The sequence below is a fragment of the Gallus gallus genome, chromosome 2 (assembly GCF_016699485.2).
Source record: "Gallus gallus isolate bGalGal1 chromosome 2, bGalGal1.mat.broiler.GRCg7b, whole genome shotgun sequence".
Classification (NCBI taxonomy): domain Eukaryota; kingdom Metazoa; phylum Chordata; class Aves; order Galliformes; family Phasianidae; genus Gallus; species Gallus gallus.
The window spans coordinates 53,757,598-53,783,773 of NC_052533.1; the positions used below are offsets into that span (position 1 = coordinate 53,757,598).

The 26,176-nt window shown below is 37.1% G+C and overlaps 1 protein-coding gene across 4 annotated transcripts in view; it reads left to right on the forward strand.

The window, feature by feature from the left end:
* The window catches only part of CNTNAP2 (contactin associated protein 2), a 909,905-nt gene that overhangs the window by 804,370 nt on the left and 79,359 nt on the right, over positions 1-26,176 (forward strand). For all 4 annotated transcript variants that reach the window (XM_025147595.3, XM_025147597.3, XM_025147596.3 and 1 more), the window contains 4 exons: positions 6,242-6,460; positions 8,845-9,081; positions 15,758-16,003; positions 17,807-17,940. In XM_025147595.3, the coding sequence (XP_025003363.2) occupies positions 6,242-6,460; positions 8,845-9,081; positions 15,758-16,003; positions 17,807-17,940 (836 nt within the window). The remainder of the gene's footprint in view (positions 1-6,241; positions 6,461-8,844; positions 9,082-15,757; positions 16,004-17,806; positions 17,941-26,176) is intronic.

The following is a 26,176-nucleotide window of genomic DNA, read 5'->3' on the forward strand; positions in this document are numbered from 1 at the left end:
AACATGAATTCAATTGAACTTCTGATCTAAATTCATTTAGATGCTTTAGAGAGTGTTTATCCTGAGAGTTTAAATAGGGCCATGGTACATAGGTGGCTCTGAAAGTAACAACTCCTATTTATTTCCACACAAAACTACAAGAGATAGAAAGAGCACAAGAACAGTATTTGATAGAGCAAATTCTCAGCTTTTTCAACATAGAAAAATTTTTCAACATACAACCACTAGCTATGCATTTTCACCAGCAGTGATCAAGAGCCTTCATGCTGCATTCTTAAAAATCTTTAGCAGTGGAGGAGACATGCTGTTGCCACTGCTGAAGTGCACCATTCACTGCCTCAGTGTGCTAACATCCACTGTTTGGTCTTCATAAACATTCAGTAAGTGTTCATGAATGTCAATTGGTGCAACTTTTTTAAGCATCGAGGAATTCAATTGCACACCTCTACTGCCACAACACCAATATCTGCCTCTGTTGTCATGAGACAGTTAACTAGGAGGCATTACTTTCAGAGCAGTCCTCATGGATTTTAAACTGGTTTTTTTTTTTCCTTTTATTTGAATTATATATGTAAAGCATTGAGAATTGTTTGGTTATGCTATTAAAATCTAAAATATTTTTTTTGCTTTCACCAAAGGTGAAAACGGTTTTAACAGAGTTAACTTTTAACAGTTTTAACAGAAAAAAAGATTTTTCATGACTAAATGATACAATATAATGAAGGGGAGGTGTTTTTAATAATAATAGAATTGTATCCATAGTACTTCTACTTATACTATTTATATAGTACACTATTTATATAGTATATATTTATACTTACTATTTATGCAGGTAAATAATTAAATTTATGTCAGTAAATTCATTTAATTAAATATAACTATCTTTGGATTAAACATTTGCAAGAATATTATGTGGTACATGATATATGTTCATATGAAGTTTTGGCCAGATATTTTCCTAAGACTCTCTAGCATTTCATTATGTTTTAAATACTATTTAAAAATAGAAATTTAAATCTCGATAAAGGTTAATTTTTAATTTACCCTTTGTTCAGTCTTTGTTTCTCTATGTTGCCTTGCTGTAGTCCTTCTATTCCCCCCCCCCCCCCCACACCCCCAGTCATGAACACCTCACACATATTTTCTTACATTTTAAAAGAAAATAAAAACTTTGACATAAAATTTTATTAAGAAATGAATAAATCTTGGCTTTGTTTATAAAATAGATCTTATATTAAAGTAGTGCATTTTGTCTCTACTTGTGCACTGCAGAGAGATCTCAATTAACATTAAGTCTTAATAAAAATATTTTTTACAGGTATAAATCCTTTCAGTCATTCTTTTATGTTTTCTGCTATTACTGCAGAAAAAATGAAATGGGTCTCCTTTTGACACTATATTTCATTAGATTCAAACACAGCGAAGTAAAGTAGTTAAGGGAAGATGTCTAAAACAGCTAGACCTTTCATTTGCATACCATTCAAAAGATGAACACATACAGCATGCTGTGCCCTTTTTCCTTCACCAGTGTGCTATAGGTGTTATCTGCCTCTAATTACCATGAAGTCAGAACATATGTTTTTAATTCCAACATGCTAATTAAGTCTCCAAGTACCACTCCACGATAGTTCTATTTTGAATATTTTAGATATATTTTCCCACTAACAATGAGAAAGTAATTATCTCCACTGGGGAGGCGAGAGGTGGGAGTAGTGTCTACCCAGAACTTTATCAAAAATAACAGTAAATGATTATAAGTATAGTTTTCAGAGAGGACAATCTTTGTTTTAAATTTCTGATAAAAGGTATGCGCTGTTATCAAGGTCCATTTACCCTGCCCCATCCTCTGACCTCTTCATACATGAAGTAACTACATTACTAGTAATCTAGAGTTGTATGCTTTTGATTGTGATAGCACAGTGCAGCAGGGTACTTACCCTGTTTGTGACCCCTGAACAGGCACAGGGAAACAAATAGTGACAATGAAAAATTGCTTATAAACTAGCCCTTACAAATGGTAAAAACTTGCATGGCCGAGCAGAAAAATCAGTCAGCTTTTATCACCATGAGCACCTGGTAAAAGTTTTCTGGCAGCTACAACCTTTATAAGCCTTAACTACAACCTTCAGCATAGCTTTCACCTATTCCACAAACTATAGAATAAGAAAAACACCACAGAAGAGAAAGAAAACACACAAGCAAAATGTTTTTAAGTCAAAATCACACCATAAAAGAGTGATGTATTGATATTTACTTTTAAGGCCTGCACCAGACTATTATTGTTTTTGGTATGATGCACCATTTACATGATTTTGGAATTTTTAAAATTCTTTGATACTTTACCATGCTTCTACTGTAATCTAATTTCATGAAAGTTAGATTTAGCACACAATTTTATTTTGCCTTTCAACCAACAAAAATTAACTGCCAGTTGAACAAAATCGTTAATATTCTGTATGAGGGAGTTCTGTTTTGATGACTTTGCATCCCATTAGTTGTGCTGTCTTCTGTTGCATGGGATCAAGTCAGTTTCTGGTAAAGCACTGCAGTTCAAATGTACAGCAAGATATATTATTAGACACTACAGATGGGAAAGCACAATTCTCCTCTCCTTTTCTACTCAGTGCACTGACCAAAGTTTCCTTTGTGTGAATCATCATTCACAGAAGAGACCAGAAGATACTGCTGCCATGTATTTTCAGCTTTAGTGACTTTCAGGAGATGACTTGATGACACCTTCAACTGAGACACCTTTCCTTTCTTTCTTCCATGCAGTGGAAGAGTGTAGTTATTGGAAGAGGGCTGGTTAGATGGGAGGTAACATTCACTATCTGAAATTATACTGCCTTAGAAGTAAAGCAAGTAGGTATTTTTTCAAGGCTTGTTCTCAGCCCATTGATGTTTGATCTTAAACAAGTTCTTTCACATACCTTTGATTTGGTTCCCTGCTTAAACAGGACAGATAATGTCACTTTTCATTCTTGATGTCCACAAGTGAAAGTTACTACATAAACTGAAATATAATCATAAAAATATGAGAGTTACTTTTAAGCATTTATCTACTAAACAGCTGTAATGCAGTTAGTATAACTGAAATAATAAAAAATAATGATCTTCTGAGATTATGGATTGGAGTACTGCATCCAGGCCTGGGGCCCCCAGTACAAGAAAGACACAGAGCTCTTGGAACGAGTCCAGAGGAGGGCCACTAAGATGATCAGAGGGCTAGAGCACCTCTCCTATGGAGAAAGGGTGAGGGAACTGGGCTTGTTTAGCTTGGAGAAGAGAAGGCTCCGGGGAGACCTCACTGCGGCCTTCCAGTACTTGAAGGGAGTGTATAAACAGGAGGGGGAGCGGCTGTTTTTGAGGGTGGATAGTGATAGGACTAGGGGGAATGGTCTTAAACTGAGACAGGGGAGGTTTAGGTTAGATATTAGGAGGAAGCTTTTCACACAGAGGGTGGTGACACACTGGAACAGGTTGCCCAAGGAGGTTGTGGATGCCCCTGGAGGCATTCAAGGCCAGTCTGGATGTGGCTCTGGGCAGCCTGGTCTAGTGGTTGGGGACCCTGCACATAGCAGGGGGGTTGAAACTCGATGATCATTGTGGTCCTTTTCAACCCAGGCCATTCTATGAAAGCAGAACTGTCTTTACAGCAGAAAAAAATGCTTTATTTTGGATTTGTGCGTCAATTAGTGTTGACTCACCAGTATTTTGTCTGTTGCTAAATAGTGCCAGAAAGTATAGAGGCTTTTTATTTTTCCAACTTCTTCATTTCTTCCAATGATTAGGGTAAGGCCAAGAAGTTCGAAGGGCTCACAGCTAGGACCATGGGCCAAAGGGATATTCTATACTGTACAAAATCATGCTTAGCAATAAAGCTAGAGTGCAGAGAGAAGAAGGTGATAATTAGGGCTGCAAAGGTGGTGCTTGTTTGCGGACAAGCTAGACATACTTCTTGTGGGAGGTGGTGAGACATTTCCTTTGTTTTGCTTGTTAATTTATTTTTTGTGATTATTTTTTCTAACCTCTGTATCTGAACTATTAAATTTTCTTTCTTAGCACATGATTTATCTCACTCTTTCCCTTCATGCTCTCTGGAGAGAGTTGGAGTGAGGGGGTGCACAGGTGAGCTGTTCAAGTGCTGAGCTGCTGACCAGAGTCAACCCACCACAGATGCTCATCCACTTCTAATAAAATGCCAGAACAAATCATTTTATCTAGACACTACCCTGGTTGAAAATTTTTATTACACCGTAGACTGAAATTTTCATTCAAATAGAAGCTGTGAATGAAGAATCATAACTAGCAATAGAACTTGCATGTGAGATGCTGCCATGCAGCCTGTGATTATATGGATTGATCTTTTTATTGATGTCCTTCATGCATTTTTTTCAATCTAACAAATAATTTCCACTCCTTTGGTTTTTGAGTCATGTGTTTATGTTGCCCGGGAATGGATCAGTACAGCCCATAGATTCTGTGCTGCCCTTGCACTTCTCTAACTTTCAGCAAGTCAGTAGGTGACTGCATTGAAAACAAAACTTTGATGATAAGATTGTTCTGGGATGCTCTTCCTTCCCAAAAAATAATATTCATTATAAGAATATAATATGAATTTATACGTCTAGTGCACTTAATTTTACATTAGAGCAAATGATTTTCTTCACTAAGCATGGATTTCATCATAAAATAAGTCTTCAGGCTGTGACACAGACAATCTAAAGTCACACAAATAGCTGGACTGTACAGGCATAAAGATTTCTACATGAAATATCTCTATTTGACAATTCTCTGCACTTCACTTTCTCTTTTAAAAGAACAATAATTTCCCTTAAAACAAACAAACAAACAAAAAACAAAAAACAAACAAACAAAAAAAAAAAACAGCACTTTCTTCCAGAAGATCAAAAGCTTGCAAATAATGAAGTATTCTTGCAGAAGTTTCCAAAATCCAGGGTGGTTTTTACACTCATGGAATCCAAAAACAATATCAACAGTGCTGTCTGTTGCCTCAGAATAAGAGGAATATTCTACTAAGGAATTCTCATTTTACAGTGCTGTGGAAAGATAGTGTTTGGGAAGTAAGACAAGCCTGACAGTGAAGAGATCTGAGGTGTTTCTTCAAAGCAAAATGTAAGGGACAAATACACACATCTCCTTGAAAACAAACATGGATATAACATACAGCATAAGTACTGAAGAGATTTTACTCTGCTGCTTATTTAGCCTGAGCTTATTGACAGAATCCCGGAAATCATAAGGCATGATAGCACTAAAATGAAGCAGCTTTATTTCTTTAATGGCAAGATTTGACCAGAGATTTTTCAGAAAAATAAAATGGCATTATAGCTTTATTGTATGTTTTGAAAAAACAAATTAAATGGAAGTCTCGGATATCTTTATTTTCGCCTGGTATGCTCCTTTGTGAATGCTGTCAATAATAACCCATTCTGTGGTAACACTTTCATCTAGTATTTTGCAACTGTAAAATAATTTTTAAAACACATTTAGTATAAAATAAATCTCAACATGAAATTTAAAATTATATTTCTTTAGTCAAAAATCATTTATGTATTAATCACATTTCTTGTACAACCACCAGTATCAGTTATATTGACAGATCATGATGGATATGACTTGATGGAATGTCTAGTAGAGCTTATTGAACATTTGTAGAATATCTAAACATTCTTTGAATTTTTTACTATAAATAGAATGCTATAGTGTTTGCTAAGAATCGATTTCTTTTTCAGCCATAAAATTTCACATCACTTATTTACCACCACTTCATATATTTATTATTTTATTGTAGAAATTAACTGCCTCCCAGAGGAAGGAAAAAAAAAAAACCTATGGAAATTTAAAATAAATAAATAAATAAATAAATAAGAATTTATTTCAGGATCTATTGATGTTTTCTTTTAAAAGTTTTTGAGCATATTTTTCCAACATTATTGAAAATATTAGTGGAAATAAAAATTCTCCTTTCAGGATGTATTTTACTCTGAGTTAATTTTAACTGATTTAATTTCTGTCACATGCTGTAGAGCTTTTTTAGAATGACTTCTTGGAAATACTTTAATTTCTACTCATGTTAGAAGGAGCTAAATGTGCTTATAAATTCTGAAGGGTGTCTGAGCAGTATGTATTTCTACTTAAAATAAATATTTTCTGTTTAAGAAGTGTAAATGTATATGTTTACAGCATAATGTGGGTTTGATTTTGCTCAATATTTCAGCTTCTACAGAGGTTTCCTTTTCATTTGATGTTGGAAACGGACCTGTGGAAATAATTGTCCAGTCTCCCAATCAGCTGAATGATGACCAGTGGCATCGGGTCAGTGCAGAAAGGAATGTCAAACAGGCCAGCCTGCAGGTAGATCAGTTGCCTCCAGAAGTCCGGAAAGCACCAACAGAAGGACACACGCGACTGGAATTGTATAGCCAGCTCTATGTTGGTAAGGTGCAGAGAAGGTAACCAGGCTTTCACGTACTGAATGAACTCTCTGCCTCATGTCTAGCTAGCATCAGTTAATTTAACATGGAAAGTTGCCTTCCCAAATATTTGAGGAAAATCATAAAGAAGGAGAAATGATAAGCACATGCAAAACTGCAGAGATAAGAGGGTCCGCTAAGAGAAAAGATTCTGTACTGGCAACATGTCATTTTTTGGCAGTAGTGCCAAACTCCTGTTTTGGCCAGTTTCTCTCACATGTACTTATTTACAATTGAATTGAAAATTTCTGCATAGATAATGCTAGGAATGTGTGAGCCTGCTGTGTCCATCCTAGTCACACAGGTTTAGTCACTGTCCATGCTTTTGCTCTTACTGCAATAATTTCTCTTTAGTCCTATGGGCTGTTTTCCCATTTGCTGTAGGATAGAATCACATGGTGTCACAAAACTTCATTCACCAGAACCAAATGAATACAGCCACTTTCTGGAGTTGCTGGTTTCCAGTGCATTTTGGCATGTTATTCCAGAAGTACTTGTATCTCTCTGACTGTTAGCCCTAGGACTCCAAAGGCCAGACATGACCAGTGCCACTAGTTGGAAACAAAAGTACATGAAACAGCGAGCAAAGACACAGCATCTTCCTACCTCTTTACATATCTGTTAAGTGAAGAAATGAAGGAAGAAGGAAACAGATGTTACCTTATTTTTTTCCATGTTAGTCCAGATACAACAGCAGAAATTAATCACAATGTTGTTTAAAGCCTTTCCCTCCTTGGTAAGCAGCACACTGTTGCTGTAAGTCACATAAAAAGTATCACCAGAGGTACAGCCATTGTTTACACCACAAGTTTCTCCTTTACTGCTGACCATGATCCCAATAAAAGCCTGTTTCCAAGTAAACTGAAATATGAATTTTTTTTAGAAGACAAAGCCTTAGACTTTTGAAAAATATACCAAGACTTCTTATGAAAATGGAAAGAGATGGAAATATTCAAGCCTGAGTTCTTGGGGAATAACTGTTGATTTTTATAAATTGCTTTGATTTATAATTGTAAATTATACCATCTGTCTTTTGAAATACTTGGTACTTGTACTGCCAAAAGTTGAATGTCCGAACCTGCAGCTATTTCCTATAGTGTCAGACACATTTCCTATAACTTGAAAATTGGAGCTTGCAAAGAATAGAGTATCTGATTTAAATTCTAGCCAAGTCTGACAGAGAATTGATGTGAGTTCAAGTGTCCACAGTGAACACTCTGAGTATCACAGCTTGCAGAATGACACGGAATAAGAATTATTTCAGTACTCCATTTTCTGTGATAAATATTCCTTGGGACAATGAGGGAACCTGAAGGATGACTTAAAATCCTGGGGGCTAGGACATCCATCAGGGCAGGAAAGATGTGAGAATTATAAGGATTAGAATTCTTTCATCACCACAGTGTATATTAGTTTGCAAAAGGGGAACCACACCAGAATGGCCTCTGTCCTGTGCACTTCAGAAGAGACCAGAATAGACCATCTCCTCTTAATCCAAATTATCCAGTTACCAGACATTGATTTGAAGCAGCCTCTTTGGGTTCTGTGGCTGATTTGAAGCAGTAGATGGTCTGTATTTAGTCCTCTGCCCTACTCAGATAAATAGTCTTTGTGCTCTGCAGAGATGAGTGTTCGGATTTCCTCAGGCATATGTGGGACTCTTCAGCATCTGTGGCACTGCAGTAATCAAAGGGGTGAGAGCACTGTATGACAACTTCTCACTGTTTTTTGCTTGCAATTTCAGGGTTTGGGGGTTTTTGTTTTGTTTTGTTTTTAATCCAGCCCTGGGTGAGACTTTCTGAGATAAAATCACGTTTATCAGTAAGTATTTACCAAGAAAAAAATAGTCCTTAGTGACTGCTAAGAAAAGCATTCCAATCTAGATTTTCAAATACAGCTCTTCAGTGCTATGTCCTTCAACCTATACTTAGGCAGTTAAGCATTATGCCTGATGTTGCTTGGAAATGAGCATCTATATTTACTACTCCCTCTTTCTCCATTTTGGTTTTGAAATATATTAAACATGTTTCAGATATGTAATATATTATGATATTGTTAACATCCATCAGCAATATTTACATAGTGAACAAAGTTATATCTTAGCAATGTAGCCAAGCCCATTTCTTCCATGGTCATCTCTAAAAATCTTAAAGCTAAAAATCGACAAGTATAAAGCAAAGGCTCTTTGAAAAGCTGAGGTTTCACTTTTCACTGATTTCAATTTCACTAAGATGTGGTAATACCTCACTTTTATAAATAAGCTACTTAATTCCACCTGTTGTCACAAGCCTAACAGGATATTTCCTATAAAACTGTTCGTTGTTGTCTTATTAATATTTCTGCTCAGGTGCCGCAGGAGGCCAGCAGGGCTTTCTAGGTTGCATTCGCTCATTAAGGATGAATGGGATAACACTGGACTTGGAAGAGAGAGCAAAAGTCACTCTAGGGGTGAAGCCTGGCTGCTCTGGCCACTGTACAAGCTATGGGATGTACTGTGCCAACGGCGGCAAGTGTGTTGAGAAATACAATGGCTACTCCTGTGACTGCTCCAAAACAGCATATGATGGACCGTTTTGCATTAAAGGTAAATGATATGTGCAGAAGGCAGAGCATGGGCAAACAATTAAATCAATGTTTGAGCTTTTAGTAATTTAAAAACTAAATCCTGTTTAATATGTCTTACTGGCAAGTCAAATTATACATCCACAACTTAAATTTGATATTTGTAAAAACAGGGATGCTGCCACTCATAGCAGGTCATAGAATCATAGAATCACAGAATCATAGAATGGTTTGCATTGGAAGGGACCGTTTAAGATTGTCTACTTCCAACCCTCCTGGTACAGTCAGGGACACCTCCCTCTAGACCAGGTTGCCCAAAGCCCCATCCAGCCTGGCCCTGAATGCTTCCAGGGAGGAGGCATCCACAACCTCTCTGGGAAACCTGTTACAGTGTCTCACCACACTCATAGTAAAGAATTTCTTCCTAATATCTAGTCTAAATCTACCCTATTCTAGTTTAAAGCCATTTCCCTTCATCCTGTTGCTACCTGCCTCTATAAAAAGTCCCTCCCCAGCTTTCCTGTAGGCCCCCTTCAGGTACTGGAAGGCCGCTATAAGGTCTCCTCAGAGCCTTCTCTTCTCCAGGATGAACAAACCCAGCTCTCTCAGCCTGTCCTCACAGGGGAGGTGCTCTAACCCTGTGATCATCTTCGTGGCCCCCCTCTGGACTCACTTCAACAGCTCAAAGTCCTTCTTGTGTTGGGGGACCCAGAACTGGATGCAGTACTCCAGCTGGGGTCTCACAAGGGCAGAGTAGAAGGACAGAATCATCTCTCTTGACCTGCTGTCATGCCTTTTTGATGCAGTCCAGGCTATGGTTGGCCTTCTGGGCTGCAAGCATATGTTGTTTGATCATGTTGAATCATCAATAGACACTCTCCAGCCTGTATATGTGCTTGGGATTGCCCCAGCACAGGTGCAGGACTTTGCACTTGGCCTCATTGAACTTCATGAGGTTTGCATGGACCCACCTCTCAAGCCTGACCTGATCCCTCTGGGTGGCATTCTTTCCCTTTAGCGTGTGGTCTGCACCACTCAGCTTGGTGTCATCTGCAAACTTGCTGAGGATGCACTCAATCTCACTGTCCATGTTGCCTACAGAGATGTCAAATAGCACCAGTCCCACCACCAATCCCAAAGGAACTTGTCACCAGACTCAACTTGGACATTGAGCCATTGACCACAACTCACTGAGTACAACCATCCAGCCAATTCCTTATCCAGAAAGTGGTCCATCCATCAAATATACTTTTCTCTAATTTGGCAACCAGGATGTCATGTGGGACAGTGTCAAACACTTTGTACAAGTCTAAGTAGAAGACTTCATAAGCATTATAAGCACGTTATAAGCACTGACAAGATCCCCCCCTTGGTACTCTCTTCTCCAGGCTGAAGAGTCTCGGGTCTCAGCCTTTCCTCATAAGAGAGATGCTCCAGGCCCCTAATAATCTTTGTGCCCCATTCCTGGATATGATCAAGGCCAGGTTGAATGGGGCTCTGGACAACCAGACTGAGTGCCTGATTTAGTGGTTGACAATACTGCCTAGTCTATGGAGATTGGAACTAGATAATCTTTAAGGTTGTTTCCAACTCAAGCGCTTCTATGATCATTGTATGATGATTCTATCTATTTATGACTCTATCTATCTATTCTGTATGATGAAACTGAAGAGCCCAGAACTGGACACAGTACTCCAGATGAGATCTCACTAGGGCAAAGGGGAAGGATAACATCCCTCTGGCCACCCACCTTTTAAATGAAGCCCAGGGTAGCATTGCCCTTCTTGGCCACAAGAGAATATTGCTGGCTCTTTGTTTTCAAGTGTAGATTGTTCTGCAACTTTTACAAGGTGTTCAATTGTTTTTCTTGATTTGAAAGTCTTAATGCCAGTTAAATTTACAATGCAAAATTTAATGGGCTGGAAATGACTTGTATTTAAGATCTCATTATCAACTTCATTTGTTACAGAGATTTTATAATTGTTTTGATCACACAATGGTCCCAAACCAATATATTTTGTGTTTAATTTATCCCTTAACTCTTATCCTAGTACTTCATATTTGGGTTTGCAGAGCAGCCCCATGAAGTCACCTGCAGTAAATAGTGCCTGGGGATATTCTGGATGAGCACATTGGTTTTCAGCAAAGAATGGAAATGGGCAATCTGATTTTTTTTATAAATGGATATTTTTTATGGATATAAAAAGATGTTTTTAGCACCTCTACACTGGTGCAGCAGAATTGCTAGGTACTTGGTACCTACATAAACTTTACTGTTGATAAAGAACACATAAACAGTAAAAAGGAAGATGGCAAAAATTAGAGGTCTTCCAAAAAATTTGATCTCTATTTCCAGTCTCCTGCTCCAGGACACAGAGTTTGCAGTATGTTCCAAATTTCATTAGCATGGTGAAGAGAAAAAAATATGACACTGAAGAGCGAAAAAATGCCTAACGTATCATTGTCTGTGCTATGGGCCTCTGACTGGACTGGGAGACTGAAGAATTTAACAGTGTAATATTACTGCTGTTGATGCGATGGTGCTTACAAATCAGCCAAACCAGAGTTTGTCTGTGCTAAACACTAAATTATTTCCCTAGTTATGTTTTTTAATCTGTTAGATTCACATCCAGGAAAAATACAATACAAAAATACATTAACTTAGACCTAGTTTTGGCAGAAGTTTGGCATTTTTCTATCCATATTAAAAAAAATAGATAAACATAAATAAAAGCCACTTTGAGAAGTTATGACAAAACAAAAAAGTATTAAAATTAAATTCACTAAAAATGACATGGCAACAATTATTTTTTTGAGTCAATACAATTGAACTGTAAGAGACTACTGGTTTTTACCTGAAAGTTTTTTTCTAAGTATAACTTACTTGCTAACATACATGCTAAATACACATTACCATTCTTCTACAGCTCATGACAAACCACTTATTAAATTAACTGAGATAATTGTATTCACATTCCCAGGCACTACTGTATACAGCTGTAGTTGTGATGGACACATTTTATGATTTGTCTTTGAAGTAAAGCCATACAGTGAAACCTGATGAAATTCCTGTATTCAGGAACAGTGGAAGCCATTACCTAGGTCAGCAGTCACACACTTTGCTTGTGACTACGTGCTAGAAATACATTCTATTTATGGGGATTTATAAAATAATGCTAGAGACTCATTAGAATATCTGGTAATCTGAAAAACACCCCTTAGTTTTTGAAGAAGTGCTCTAATGCATGAGCATCTTCAGCAAAGGACGAAGCTCTGTTATGACAGAAGGAAATGAAGGTGGAAATATATGGACATAAAAGAAGGTGGCTGAAGCATGTCTCTTTACAGGACTTTCATAATCCCCAGTTCACTTCACCATCACAACTTATTCATATGTCAGGGAGTTATCTCTAGATCTATCTGTGTCCTTGACAGGGGGACAGCAAACCCACAGGCCCACCAGCCCAAAAAGGGGAGAAAGCCAGGGGGGAGGGGAATGTCAGTGGTTTACAGGTCATGAATAACCTGTGCAATAGTGTCCATAGTTAAGTTCACCCCTCGGTTTCTAGCCCACTTCTATGTTGCATCTCTTCCTTGATGGCCTGAGGTCTCATGGGCCCACTGAGCTAAAAATAACTCACCCTTGTTTTGCCAGTCCAAGTCTATTTTAGCCACCTCAATTCTGCAGTAACCTAATGGTTATTTTGTTGTTCCTCATTAGCCCAATTCTTGGGCACATGAGCATCTACATGGCGCACCTTTACAACCGTCTTCTTTATTCAGGCAGCAAAGTCTTTCCACAGTTCAGCAGCCCAAATTGGTTTACCCCTTCTTTGCCGATTGTTTTGTTCCCACTGCTGTAACTACCCCCATAAGGCGTTTGCCTTATACCATCCATAGGTCTTATGCCATCCATGGGTCAGTATAAAGATAAAACATTGGCCACCTCTCCCGTTCAACAACATCAAAGGCCAGTTGGACAGCCTTTACCCTGCAAATTGGCTTGATTCTCCTTTTTCTTCAGTGGCCTCTGCAACTTGTCGTGTGGGGCTCCTCACAAGTTTTGCATCTGGGATGCTTCCCCACCATTTGACATGATCCATCAGTGAACAGGGCATATTTCTTTTCATTTTCTGGTAAGCACAGGTATTCAAGAGTGAAATCCCATGATACCGGGGGTCCTCACACTTGTAAGAGTTTTCCTTATTTCCTTATTCCAGACAAGCCAAAAGGTTGGACACCCATGACTTACAGCTTTCTTTGCAGTAATGAACAACTAAATTTCATTAACAACATTACAGCTGTGAGATATGTGTTGCACAACTTCCAGTTCAGCCCAGTGTCAGCACTGAGGTCAGGACTGAAACTCCCAGTAGTCCCAGTGCACAATGCCTTGGACAACCACTCCACTGGGCAATCCCAAAAATCACATCTAAAATAAAAAGCATGACATGCAGCAGAATGGCCAGAAGGAGAAAGAAGCTGTAAACAATGTCACATCAGTGTGCTGTGTGTTATTGGAGGCTCTGCAGGGGTTGCCAGCTGACGCTGACAGATAGCAGAACTTCCCAGTATACCATGCCCTGTGTAAACTGTAAGCAGGTGTTCAAGAAGAATAAACTAGATGCTGCCAGGATATATTTTTAAGCCAGTCTTATAAATGCTTAGTGCTACAGTGTATACTACCTTAAGTTTTTAAGTACTACCACACATTTTCAACCCCATTGTTAACAGTAGAAGCATCACAGTTTGGGGAAGTATTTTCAGGTTAGGAAACTTTGTGTTTAATCCAGGAGTACTTAAACTGAGCTCTACTACAAAATATAGCTGTTAAATTGAATTGCATGTCTTACGACTATTTCAAGGTTATTTAAGATTTCTGCCGTTAAATGACAGAAATCTATCAGAATGATCAGATTATTTATACTACCTCGGGAACACAACTTGACTCCATATTTTATGTGACCACATAGTGAGATAGACTATGATATTTTGAGGTTTGGAGAACTTTTATGTGGGAACAGGCAAGCATAAATCTTTTCCAGCACTAGACTTATCAAAGTTCTGGAAAGGATCATCAACAACATCTACAGTAATTTCACCCATCTTCTTATCTGTTCTGTGCTCAGATACTCAGAATAAGGACAGCAGACATTTTCCTGAGTCAGTCTATATCACTACATAGCTTGTAAAATGTACATCTTGCTTCACATGTATTGTGATAATGCTTTTGCTTTGAATTGTGTGAAGGATATGACAACTCCAAATACTAAAAAAGGATAAAAGAATATTTCCTTCTAAATAAAGATAGTGTATTGATTTTTCAGAAGTTAGATGGGTAATTCGGTACCGACCTGTGGCAACTTTTCATATATAGGAAGATATTAAGTGATGAATTTTTTTTTTTTTACTGAGTGGTGACATTTTTGAGCATTGCTTCCAACTATTCTTTAAATACAGTACTTATTTGCTATATTCATAATATTTATTCATCTTACTTTAATCCATTATGAGCGTTCATAAACACATCTCCTTAAGTAAGATCACACATAGTTTATATTTTCCTTTAATGATACTGTTCCAGATAGCAAAGTCTATCCAGCATTACAATATCACCGAATCAATGATTGCCATAGGAAACTAGTCCAGTGATTCCCAGTAGACTAAGAAGACCATACCCTATAAATTATACACAACTGTGCAGTGATTTCCATAGGGGCCTGTCAAAATCAGCCTTCACTATGAGAATGTCAACCTTGAATTATGTTTTCAATGTTAAAAAATAGGCAGAGCTTCATCATAATGCAAAATAATAACAATACTTTTTTCTAATAAAAGTATTAACTCTGGTAAAAGTAGTTTTATTTTGTCTCCAGAGTATTTAAAGATGAGATTTTGTCTCAGATTGCTTTGAAAACTTTGTGGAGCACCTCCTCGGAGCTACAGTTCAGGTGACTTATGCCATGTTTCCCGCCATAAGTCAAGCCCCTCAATTAACTTTTTTCCCTCAAGGCATCCTGATTAGGCAACTGTCATGAAGGACTGTGGTTGAAAAAGATAAAATTATACTGTTTTGTCCAATCATATTTCAAATATTTAATGTTTGGGAATTACGTTCATTTCTTTGTGAGGTTATTCCAAATCCACTGGAATTTGCTGGTCAGAACTTCTGCATTTCCTTTTCTTTGACAGTGTTTGCTAATGGTGCCTCCTAAGTCTCTCCTCCTTGTATCTCCTTCTGTGGAACATTATCTACTGCAAGACCTCAGTGAGATTAAATCTAAAGTGTGGTTCTTCTGATCTGTGGTATTTGTATGGGATGTAGGTATATTTATTCTTTGTGACCTGAAGAAAATCTTTCCTTAACTGTGTGAATCCAGGCAGCCAGGATTCATAACAAAGTATAATCTCCATTATCCTTTTATCATTGGAAAACAGTGAGGCTTTTAACTTAAATATTGGGAATTCTTTTAAATAATGCAGCAGTAGTAAAGCGCATATTAGTATTGCTCAGGTCAACAATAATGTGTTTCATACAAGAAGTGTCAGCCCATTCAATTTGACTTTCCCTTTGTGGTTCTTTTTTGTTTGTTTGTTTCTGTTTTGCTTTGTTGTTGTTGTTGTTCTTGGTTTGTTTTTTGTTTGCTTTTTGTTTTTGTTTCTGTTTTTTTTGTCATTGTTGTTTTCTTATTTTCAAGATGTTGGAGCATTTTTTGAAGAAGGAATGTGGCTTCGTTACAACTTCCATTCCCCAGGGACTAGCATGAAAGATTTAGTTAGCCGAACACTGTTGAGTTCTACAGATCCTGAGATCACAGTGACCAGCCATAACTTGAATAAAGAAGAGCTCAGCTTCAGCTTCAGTACCACCAAGTCCCCTTGTGTCCTTTTGTATATCAGTTCCTATACCCAGGACTTCATGGCGGTGCTTGTCAAGCCATCTGGTAAGCAACTGCTTCGTACTCTTTTCATTGAAGGAACAACTAATAACATCAGTTTGACATTCAGCCAAACTCTGAACTAATGAGAAATTATTTTCACCCTTGTCACTTAAAAGTAAAATACACAAGACCTGAATACTGATTCTGCTTTACTAGATTTTGTCTGATGTAGCTCTTCATTTTTGAGGGGTTTCACTAGCCAAAGCTTCCAATGCTTCTTCTCAAAGTAAACAAACAGACAAAAACAATAAAACATTTCTTAAAAAAAATTGTTGTAACAGCTAGATCCATGCCATAAAATAGCATTATGGAGGTGACAAGTAGGCAACCACATGTAGGCACCGAAATAAATGGTTCATAATCAATGGCAATATCCCCTTTAGTCAATGGAAAGTGTTGTTACCCTATGATGGTTGATCAGGAAACTCTAAGACTCAGGTTGGAGTCTTAGACATTTAATTACAGCATTGGATTCATGGGGGTAATCCTTCTATCATGTACAGCTTACACAAAAGATTTTTGGCATATGTACATAACTTGTGTTACATCATATGCAGAAGTTTTCCAAGAGGTATGTTTGATATGCAGAAGCTACTCAGAGTTATGTTACATATGCAAGTTTCCCAGAAGTGTGTTACATCTTCAGTGACCAATTCCAAACAGGACCTCCTATTTCCTTGGTAAAAAGACTCAGCAGAGCTTTTTTATCTCCTTGGTTCAGAGACACAGCTCTTTCTGCTGCCTAAATGAACTGCAGAGCAGGGATATCCATCAACAAACACTAGCAAGCTTAATAATATCGTTACAACTTGTAACAGAGTAATGCACTGTTCTTCTGAAAATCCAACTATGAATGAGGTGACTAAATGTGGACATAGCATAAAACACTATAATACTAAAATACTATACTATAAAAAAATTTGGTGATTGGAGATGTTGGAGATAGACCGTTTTCTGGTGGAATAAAAAAAGATAATGTATCTCAATTCCAAATGGTTCCTTTGTGACCCCTGAAAATGATGTAGCTTTAAAGGTCTTGAGCTACTTTCCGGGCCCAGAACATTTCAGGTTTCTAACAATAATGAGGTCTACATTTCCATTTTCAAAAGTCCTTCCTTTTAATGGAATGTTAAAATCTGCTATGAAGAGTAGACACTTCACTTTTCTTTAGAAAATAAAAATTTGGCTGCATATCAGTTTAGTACTTTCAATTATTCTTTTCTAACAATATAACATAAAGTTTTCATTCTACCAAATATTATTAAATTTCCATAAAATTCAGATGGTCGTATGTCAACCACAATTAAATATGAGAGCAAGGAAATCCCCTGTATTGATTGTATGCCAGTATTAATTTGTTGCAATTTCACATTGTTCAAGGCATATAATTTTGTTCTTTAAAAAACCTCATACTTTATATAACTTCAAATAATTTTACTACAGCAGGGATAATAATCTCAACAATGATGTGCTACTTGATGTGCTCAAATTTGAAATAATAACCTGTACTGTTTAAGGCATAGCTCTGATTTGTTCAGTTTGCAATCTGGAGAATGTACAAACTCTGGTTTTGAGATGCTGGTCATTGTCATGCTTCTGGGTTGTAAACTGAAAGCTGCTTTCAGCCTAATAGCTGAATAATCTGAAACACTAGCCCTTTTAAAAATTCTCCTACAGTAGATAGCAGCTATGAGAGCAATTTAAATGTCAAGTGGTAATAGTTGTATGAGGAAATAAAGAGGAGAAAATAGCTGGTGAATAAAATATCAGCATACCTGAGGGTACTCTTCACATTCTTTTCATTAGGGAATCTGCAAATTCGGTACAGCCTAGGAGGTACCAAAGAGCCATATAACATTGATGTTGACCACAGAAACATGGCGAACGGACAGCCCCATACTGTTAACATCACACGGAATGAACGGGACATAATACTGCAGGTAAGCAGACAATAAGCATGTTTCTGTTCCATCTAGTTTATTGCTTGTAGCTTTTAACATTTTGTAATTTGATGACATCCTTTCCCCTGAAGATATCAGTGCAATTTAGGAAATGAAAATACAGTAGATGGTATTCTGCTTGAAAATCTCACTCCTAGGACTTAACAAAAGCTATTCTCTCTATTATATTGAGTCATATTTGTTCAAATCCATGCTCTAGTGTGATGACAGCTGGGATAATACATATGTCACTGTAGATGCTCAAGGACATCAGAAACATCTGAGTGGGAAATAGCCTGAGACTTAGGATAAACATGCACTATTCTGGAACAGTAGCTGAAAACCAGGAGAGGTAACCTACAGCATCTTAAATGGCAGTAGATGCTGACACACAAACAAGTAAATATCATGCCTTAAGAGCTGCGTCTGCAAATATGAATGTCTTAAAATTTAAATTTACCCTGCTGTCCAGTGAAATAGAAGAGCTGCTCACACAAGCAAAGATGAGCAGATTATTCAGTGTTTATGTGGCAGGAGTCTTAGACAGGAGAGTATTACTAATGGCACATGTACTTCTGGCCTACTTAGCTTTCAGTATCGCACTGACAGGAACTTTTTGTATCTTAGTACAAATCTTTGAGATAATATTATAGTATTTAGATAACTGAAGAGAGCTCTGCAAGAAGAAATCAATATTTCTAGACAGCCTTTTCTGTATAGTCATTACAGAACTCTGTTTTTATCCCCGGGCTGTCCCATCTACAAACACAGAGACTGCAACAGGGTATGAGAACAGTTTTGTTGGCAGGAGAGTCAGATAGATTGGATGGCTTAATATGGATTTGATAGTTCATAAGAAGGAAATCAAAAACCAATAACAAATGAAATATAAATAGAGGAAGTGTCCTTGGGAACCAAGCCAAAAGTGTAGCTGTCACTCAAAGTATAATCTACCTACAGATTAAAATAGATCCCTGAAAGTTATTTTTTCCAGGCACTAAAATGAAACCTATTCAGTGAATTACAGAGTCATTTGACTGAGGCTGTCAACTAAAATTAACACTGTATGTACTGGAGTAGAATTATCAGAAAATTAGAAAATTTATAAAATGACATATATACTGAAAAATATATTTGTGATATTTATAACAGCTTTTCAGATTTTGCAAGGCCAGAGGCTGTACTTTGATATATGCATCTTTCTTGCATGCTGAAGCATTTCAACTTCTTTTTTCCTCTCTCTCTCTCTCACTGATAAATGGAAGATAAAGAGCAATAAGGCTGCTTTCTGTAATTAAAGGCTTAAATTTGGGAGATATGTGACATGTATACTATGGAGACATATGTGGCTGATTTAGATGGTTGCAAGACTAAATAAATTATTGATGGTTGATGGTTGAACCAGATGATCTTAGAGGTCTTTCTCAACCTTAGTGATTTAATGATTTGCTAAAGAAATCAGATGACATATCTTGCACAGTCAAAAAATATGAACTCAGTTAAGTATACCAGTCTTGCATCATCTCACCTACATCTAAATTCTTCTGATTTTTCTTCTCAGTGTATTATGAAGCAGTTGTCACCTAGGGCTCTCAAGAGCAAGAAATGTTTTATTTAGAGTTTCTCCACTGAGGTAAACATCTCTTAATCAGTCTGTTTAGAACATAGCTGTTTTATATAATCAGGAAGAAGATCCATTTGAATCTTATTAAACTAGATTCCATTTGATGCAAATACAAGAATAGGGAAAGTAAGGAACCCATATAAAGGAAAAAAACAGAAATAACACCTTACTGTATCCTGAAAAAGCTTTCTATCCAATTTTGTTTGTTTTCCATAAAAAGGTTCATTTTGTTACTTATCTGGTTACATAAATGAGATAGGAACAAAGGCAGATCTGTCAAGTAGACTATTCACTTGAAAATGAGTACCACTTTCAAATATAAAATATATGTGATAGCAATATAATTTTTCTCAGCGTCCAGGGGACAGATCATAAAGTATGGCTTTTCTCTTGCAGATCTAAGCAATGAACATTTAAGTAGATTTCTATTTCCTGTTAAATTTTTCTCCAACCTGAAGAACAGCTGGTTTGCTTACTTTTAAAGAAGATAGTTTGCTTGCAAGGTGCAGTTACTCACACTTCCACATTGTATAAAAATGTCAGAAGAATGACTTATTTCTCATCAAATCTTCAAATCAAGAGCACTCAGTAGTCGCAACAGCAAGTTCATGCCTAAAATATCTGTCTTTCCAACATGCTATAATAACCTCACAGTGGCAGAGAGATTTAAAAAATCTGCAGTGAGGCAATAACTTGCTACCATATCAACCAAGTGAACCAGTGTTTTTTCATGATTCTCATTGTAAAAAACTTGTTATTAAACAGTACGAGACTGCATCCAGCGCTGGAAGCCAAGAGATAACTGATTATTATTTAAAGTCAGAGTTACTCTCTGGTCAATTGGACTTCGAGATTGTCATCTGAAATCTGGGAAGAAAACTAACTCCAATCTGATGTTAGAATGTGGCATCACTTTATTTCTCACAATACGTACCAAGTGACTCAATAAATCATGCACATGTGTGCTCTTATGGGTTCTACATTTAAACAGCTAAGACATACATATGCAATACATTGGCATACATATTCATTTTTTTTTTTCAAAGAACTCATGAATATTTGCTAATGTCCCTCTGAGCATGTGAGGTTGCCTCTAGGTTGGTCATACAACCACCTGCTTCCTTCTTTTTATTTTTCTTTCAGCTTCATGACAGTGACTTTTGGCCACCCTTTAGCTGTTTTTCCACAATTTGTTGAATTTCCATTGCTTGTTATGCAACTTTCTTTCTTGGTGCACTATAACTCAAAACAATTTATTTGGAACTCAAGAAAAGTCCTTGCACCTGGTGGATGCAATGATAAAAGTCTTATTGGGACTTCAGTGCTTCTGTGAAGCAGGATCATTGAGAAAAACAAGGCTGTTTACATAACAAGTAAAGCTAAACTGGAAAGTTCTAGAACCAGCATACATTGATTCCTTTTACTAAATTAGTGTATTGTTCCTTAAGCAATACATTGATCCCTAATGCTAAGCCAACCTATATCAAGTTGAGCTTCAAAATAAATGCATCCACAATATTTTATATCTACAACATAAGTACAAGAACAAATATTTGTATTGTGAATTATTTTCATTAGATTTATAGCCCTATTCCTAATATGCCAAGACAGTCAAGACTAAAGGTAGCAGCAAACACCTCTCAAATGGGTTTTCCATTTCAATTTTCTAATTCACTGACTGCAGACAAATCAATATTTAGTTATATATTAAATAACAAGCTCTTATTTGTGATGCCAGTGGTTTCTCAAGGATAAGATTAAAGATATGTGGTTGATTTAGGTATCAGGAAAGAAAAATGACATAAATTCCAAGACGAAGATCTTCATATCCTCTGTTGCTGAAATGAAGGGCACAAAACTGAGATTGACTAATAATTCCTCTCTCACCTCAACTATAATACCAAATACTTGTAACCACAAAGCTTCATTAATTTACCTGTGAACAAGAAAACTCCCAGACTGACAGATGTAGAATGCATTATCCCAGTAAATGACATTTCAAGAGCTGAGATTTAGTTTTTGGAAGGCAACGTTTATTTTGTTTGTCTTCATTAGAAGGCTTCATGGTTCAGCAGAGATCTCCTGAGTTGTGCCTCCCCTAGTCATCAAGGGTTGCAACTGCAATGGAATCATCCAAGACTCAGAGGAATAACATAAATCAATTTATTGAGAGCTTTCTCACAACAACTAATACTCCACTTGGAGGTAAAATTGGCTAATTTGCTATTAACTATTATTAAGCATTACAGGTAGGAGTATTTTGACACAAGAGTTATATCTATGCTAAAAGTTCTAAGACAATATCTAAGTAATGGATACTACAAAGAGTGAATGAATAAAAGAAGATAAAGAAAAAAGATAGAAAAAGGGAAAAGAGAAACAGAGATAGATACACAAACACAACACAGCAAAGTGGTTCACCTCTCCTCAATCCAGTGATATCTTAATGTCAGAGGGTACAGATCTTTGGTAGTGACAGGTCATCCAAAGGTGTGATGGTCAGTTGATGACAATGACAAATGTACACGTTTTCTTACTTATGGTGCAGAGTGGTCAAGACTGCTCCTTGGAATCAGAGCTTCTGGCTTCAGGGATCTGAGCAGGAATTCTTCTGTTTACGTCTTCCAGGCCTTACAAATTTAAATCAGCAGAGATGAGGAAGTAGAGAGACACCAGCTTGTATCTTGCCTTCACAGGATACAGTGGTATCATCTCCTAGCTTTCCTGTATCAAGCTGAAAATACTTGCTCCTAGGCCAAGTCTTCAGCCAGAAAACATTCCTGAGCCTTTCCATTCAAGAGCAAATAGCTTTTGGCTCTGTCCAGATAAATACTTTTGAATGTATAAATACTTTTGAATGTAAAACAGTCCACAAAGTGTTTCCAACTGTCTCATGTTAATTTGAGACAGCACATTCCTTACCAATCTCAGACAATAAATTCTGACCCAAAGCTCACTGCCTACAAAAGAACTTCCATTTGTTCCCTTGAACAAAAGGCATATCAATATGTTGTAAAACAAACTAACAAAAAAAAAAATATATGATGTGCTTTACTTTTTAATGGAGAAAAGTTGATGCTCAACACAATTAGATTGAGCCTCTCTATTTCCATACTGAAACACTCTTACACATTTTCAACAATTCTTCACATCTTCTTTAAAGCCATTTCTCATTATAAGTCATATCTTCCAATGTTCTCTTTGTTCCAGAAAGATATTAGACCTGAGCAATTTCCACAAGACCAACTTTCCCAAGCCCAGCCATATACTTCCAGGACTAGCAGCAGCCTGCACACATATGCTCAGAAGACCTTATCCAAGGACACCTGACAGTTCCCACTTTCATGCTAGAACAATCTGGAGAACTGCAGTAAAGAGAATTTACACAACAATAAAATATGATCAAAATACAACATGATTTAGTGCGGAAATATAGGTGGTAGGAGGATGTTCAGACTAGATGATCTTGGAGGTTTTTTCCAGCCTTGGTGATTCTATGATTCTAATGCCAGTTGTTGACCATGCAAAGTGAACATAATCCAAAGGCTTCATGGAAATCTTGGCCTGATCTCCACTGTTCATAAGATTCAGAATAATCATAAAAATGTATTCTGGTCTCAGCTACTCATGAGATTCAGAATAGCCTTAAAAATATGTTTGTACAGATCTCCATTTTCCAGTTTCACAAGAGGCATGCAGTAGAAATATCTGGATTCCATGAAAAATGATTACTGATAGATTTGCCCCTGCCCCAGCTGAAACCCAGAAGTAGAATTTTTGCAGGTCTGTACTCTTATTTTCATTTTGACCTCTTCTACTTTGCACTACAGTAGTAGAGAGAACACTACAGACACTGAGATGCTTAAAAAATAAAATAGATATAGTTAACTCAAAACAAATCTGAAGTATAAAATAAATAGTAAGCATGATAGCAATAACATAAACAGGTAAAGTAGAAGGACATAGTCTGCATATAGTCCTGAGCTCAAATGCAATGAATATATCCATGTAATTAAAGATTAAGTTTTGGTCTCATTAAAGTGATCAGGAAATTTCTCACACTTAGATGAAGTTATGATTTCATCTACTATCACTACTGTAAGTGTAGAATCATACCTAACAATCTTGTCTCATGTGTTTTGAAGCTTGAAAAGAATGTGACTCTTTTTGATATCTTGCTTTAACACAAGCCATAACATTTCAACAAATGATATTCTGTAGCTAACCCAAAAAGTAATGATAGTAGTGTAACACATTTTCTAGAAAGGCTCTATCATGCTTTAAAGACTTCACATAATAGAAAATTTACCATATCCTTTGGCCATATCTTCCAATGGTTAAGTGTAAATCCTGTAAAATATTTGCAACTAATTTACATTTTAATTCAGTGGACATCAGCACTTAACTTTGGGATCTTTATATCTATGCCTGAGAGATGATAGGGTTGTTTGGTGCCATAATTTGAACTATTTTATCTTATCATGAAAATTTTTGAACTATAAAATTAATTTTTAACTCTTCTCTGAAAATTGTCCCATTCTGTCTTTTTTTGAAAACATTTGCCCTAGGACTAGACGTGGTAATGGTAGTTATATTATCAAAACATCTTTATCAATTTCCTTCATTTTCTAGGCAAACATATGCCTACAACATACTTTGAGGCAATGCAAAGGTTCATTTAATGACTGATTTAGCTAGTATTTAACAAACTTAAGTGAGATGGGACATAATTTGAAATAAACCAGCCAGACAGTATGCACAAATCGTGTAGCAGCTGAACTGAACACGTTTTAAATACCCAGGACATAAACCACAGGAAACACGTAAACCATAGCTAATACCTGACTGTAATCTTTTTTTCTAATAATTAGAGAAAGAAGCAGTGTATACAGAAAAAGAAAAATCATTTGTTCCATTAATAGCAGAGACTCCTTCTAAAACGAATTATTTAAAATCCCTAGAGATACTTTTGTTTCTATAAAGTATTGCCATGCTGCAATATATTACTCAAAAGGAGAGCAACAGAAAGGCAAACACACACCATTTTCTAGAGCAGATCTATGAAATACATCTGCTTGTTTAATGCATTAGCAATCAGTTTAGCCATAGCAACTAAGCTCTTGTACTCAATCAGAAGTCACATGAAAATTTTCTTAGCTAAGAGCTGAGAAAATATGACCATGTAATATAAAAAGCTATTGATATGAGACATTTTGAAAATAAATCAGAGCTTATATTGATCAAGTAGATAATTCTTTTAACCCTAAATGTTCTTTTCAAATATAAAGAAGCAGAAAATCTGATTTTCCTGAGCCAAGTGATAAAGAGCCCCACCAGGAGGGGTGCAGTACAGGACCTGTCGCTCACTAGTGCCAATTAACTGACTGGTGATATCAGGATTGGAAGATGTCTGGCCTGTAGTGACCATGCAGTGATGGAGTTCATGCTCCTTAGGGATATAGGACAGAGAAAGTGTAAAATCAGGTAGCTTAATTTTAGGAAAGCCAAATTCCAGCTCTACAGGGATTTAGTCAACAAAATCCCCTGGGAATCTGTCCTCAGGGACAAGGGAACAGAGTTAGGGTGGCAAATCTTTAAAGAAGTTTCCCTTAGGGTGCAAAAGATTTCCACCCCCAAATGCTGCACATCAGGAAAGGAAGGCAAGAGACTGGCAAGGTTGAATAGAGACCTGCTGTACAAGTGAAGAGTAAGAAGAAAACGTACAGGTATTGGAAGTGGGGATAGATAGCCTAGCAATGCTGCTAGGGATGTGGGTCAGGATGCTGTGAAGGGACAAGGCCCAATTGGAACTGGATTTGACAAGGGGTGCAAAGAAGAAAAACAAAGGCTTTCACAGGTACGTCAACCAGAAAATGTCCACATCAACATAGACAAGACAGTAAAAACAGACAGGAAGAAGGCTGAGGTACTCAACAATTTCTTGCCCCAGTCTTCACTAACAACCGCTCTTCACACAGCCCTCCAGTGAATGGTTCAGAAGATGGGGACTGGTGGAGCAATGTCACTCCTTCTGTAAGCATAGATCAGATGTGCAACCATCTGAGAAAACTGAACATCCATAAGTGTATGGGTCCTGATGAGAAGCATCCTAGAGTTCTGAGGGAATTGGCTGATGTAGTCACCAAGAAACTCTCAATGACATTTTAAAAGTCATAGCAGTCAGGTGAAGTTCCCAATGATTGGGAAAAAAAAGGCAATATCATGCCCATTTTTAAGAAGAGTAGAAAGGATGATCCAGGGAACTACCAGCCTTTTAGCCTCACCTGAGTGATAGGGAATATCAGGGAGCAGATCCTCCTGGTAACTATACTAAGACATGGAAGACAGGGATGTGGTATGGGATAACCAGCATGGCTTCACCAAGACAAATTCTGCCTGAACTACCTTGTGCTGTACTACCCACAATGGCATAATTGCATCAGTGGACAAGGGAAGAATCATTGATGTCATCTATTTGGACTTCAATAAGGCCTTTGACATGGTCCCCCATGACACCCTTCTCTACAAATTGTAAAGGTATGGATTTGACAAGTGGACTGTTCAATGGACAAGGAACTGGTTGCAAGTTCGTACTCAGAGACTGGTCATCAG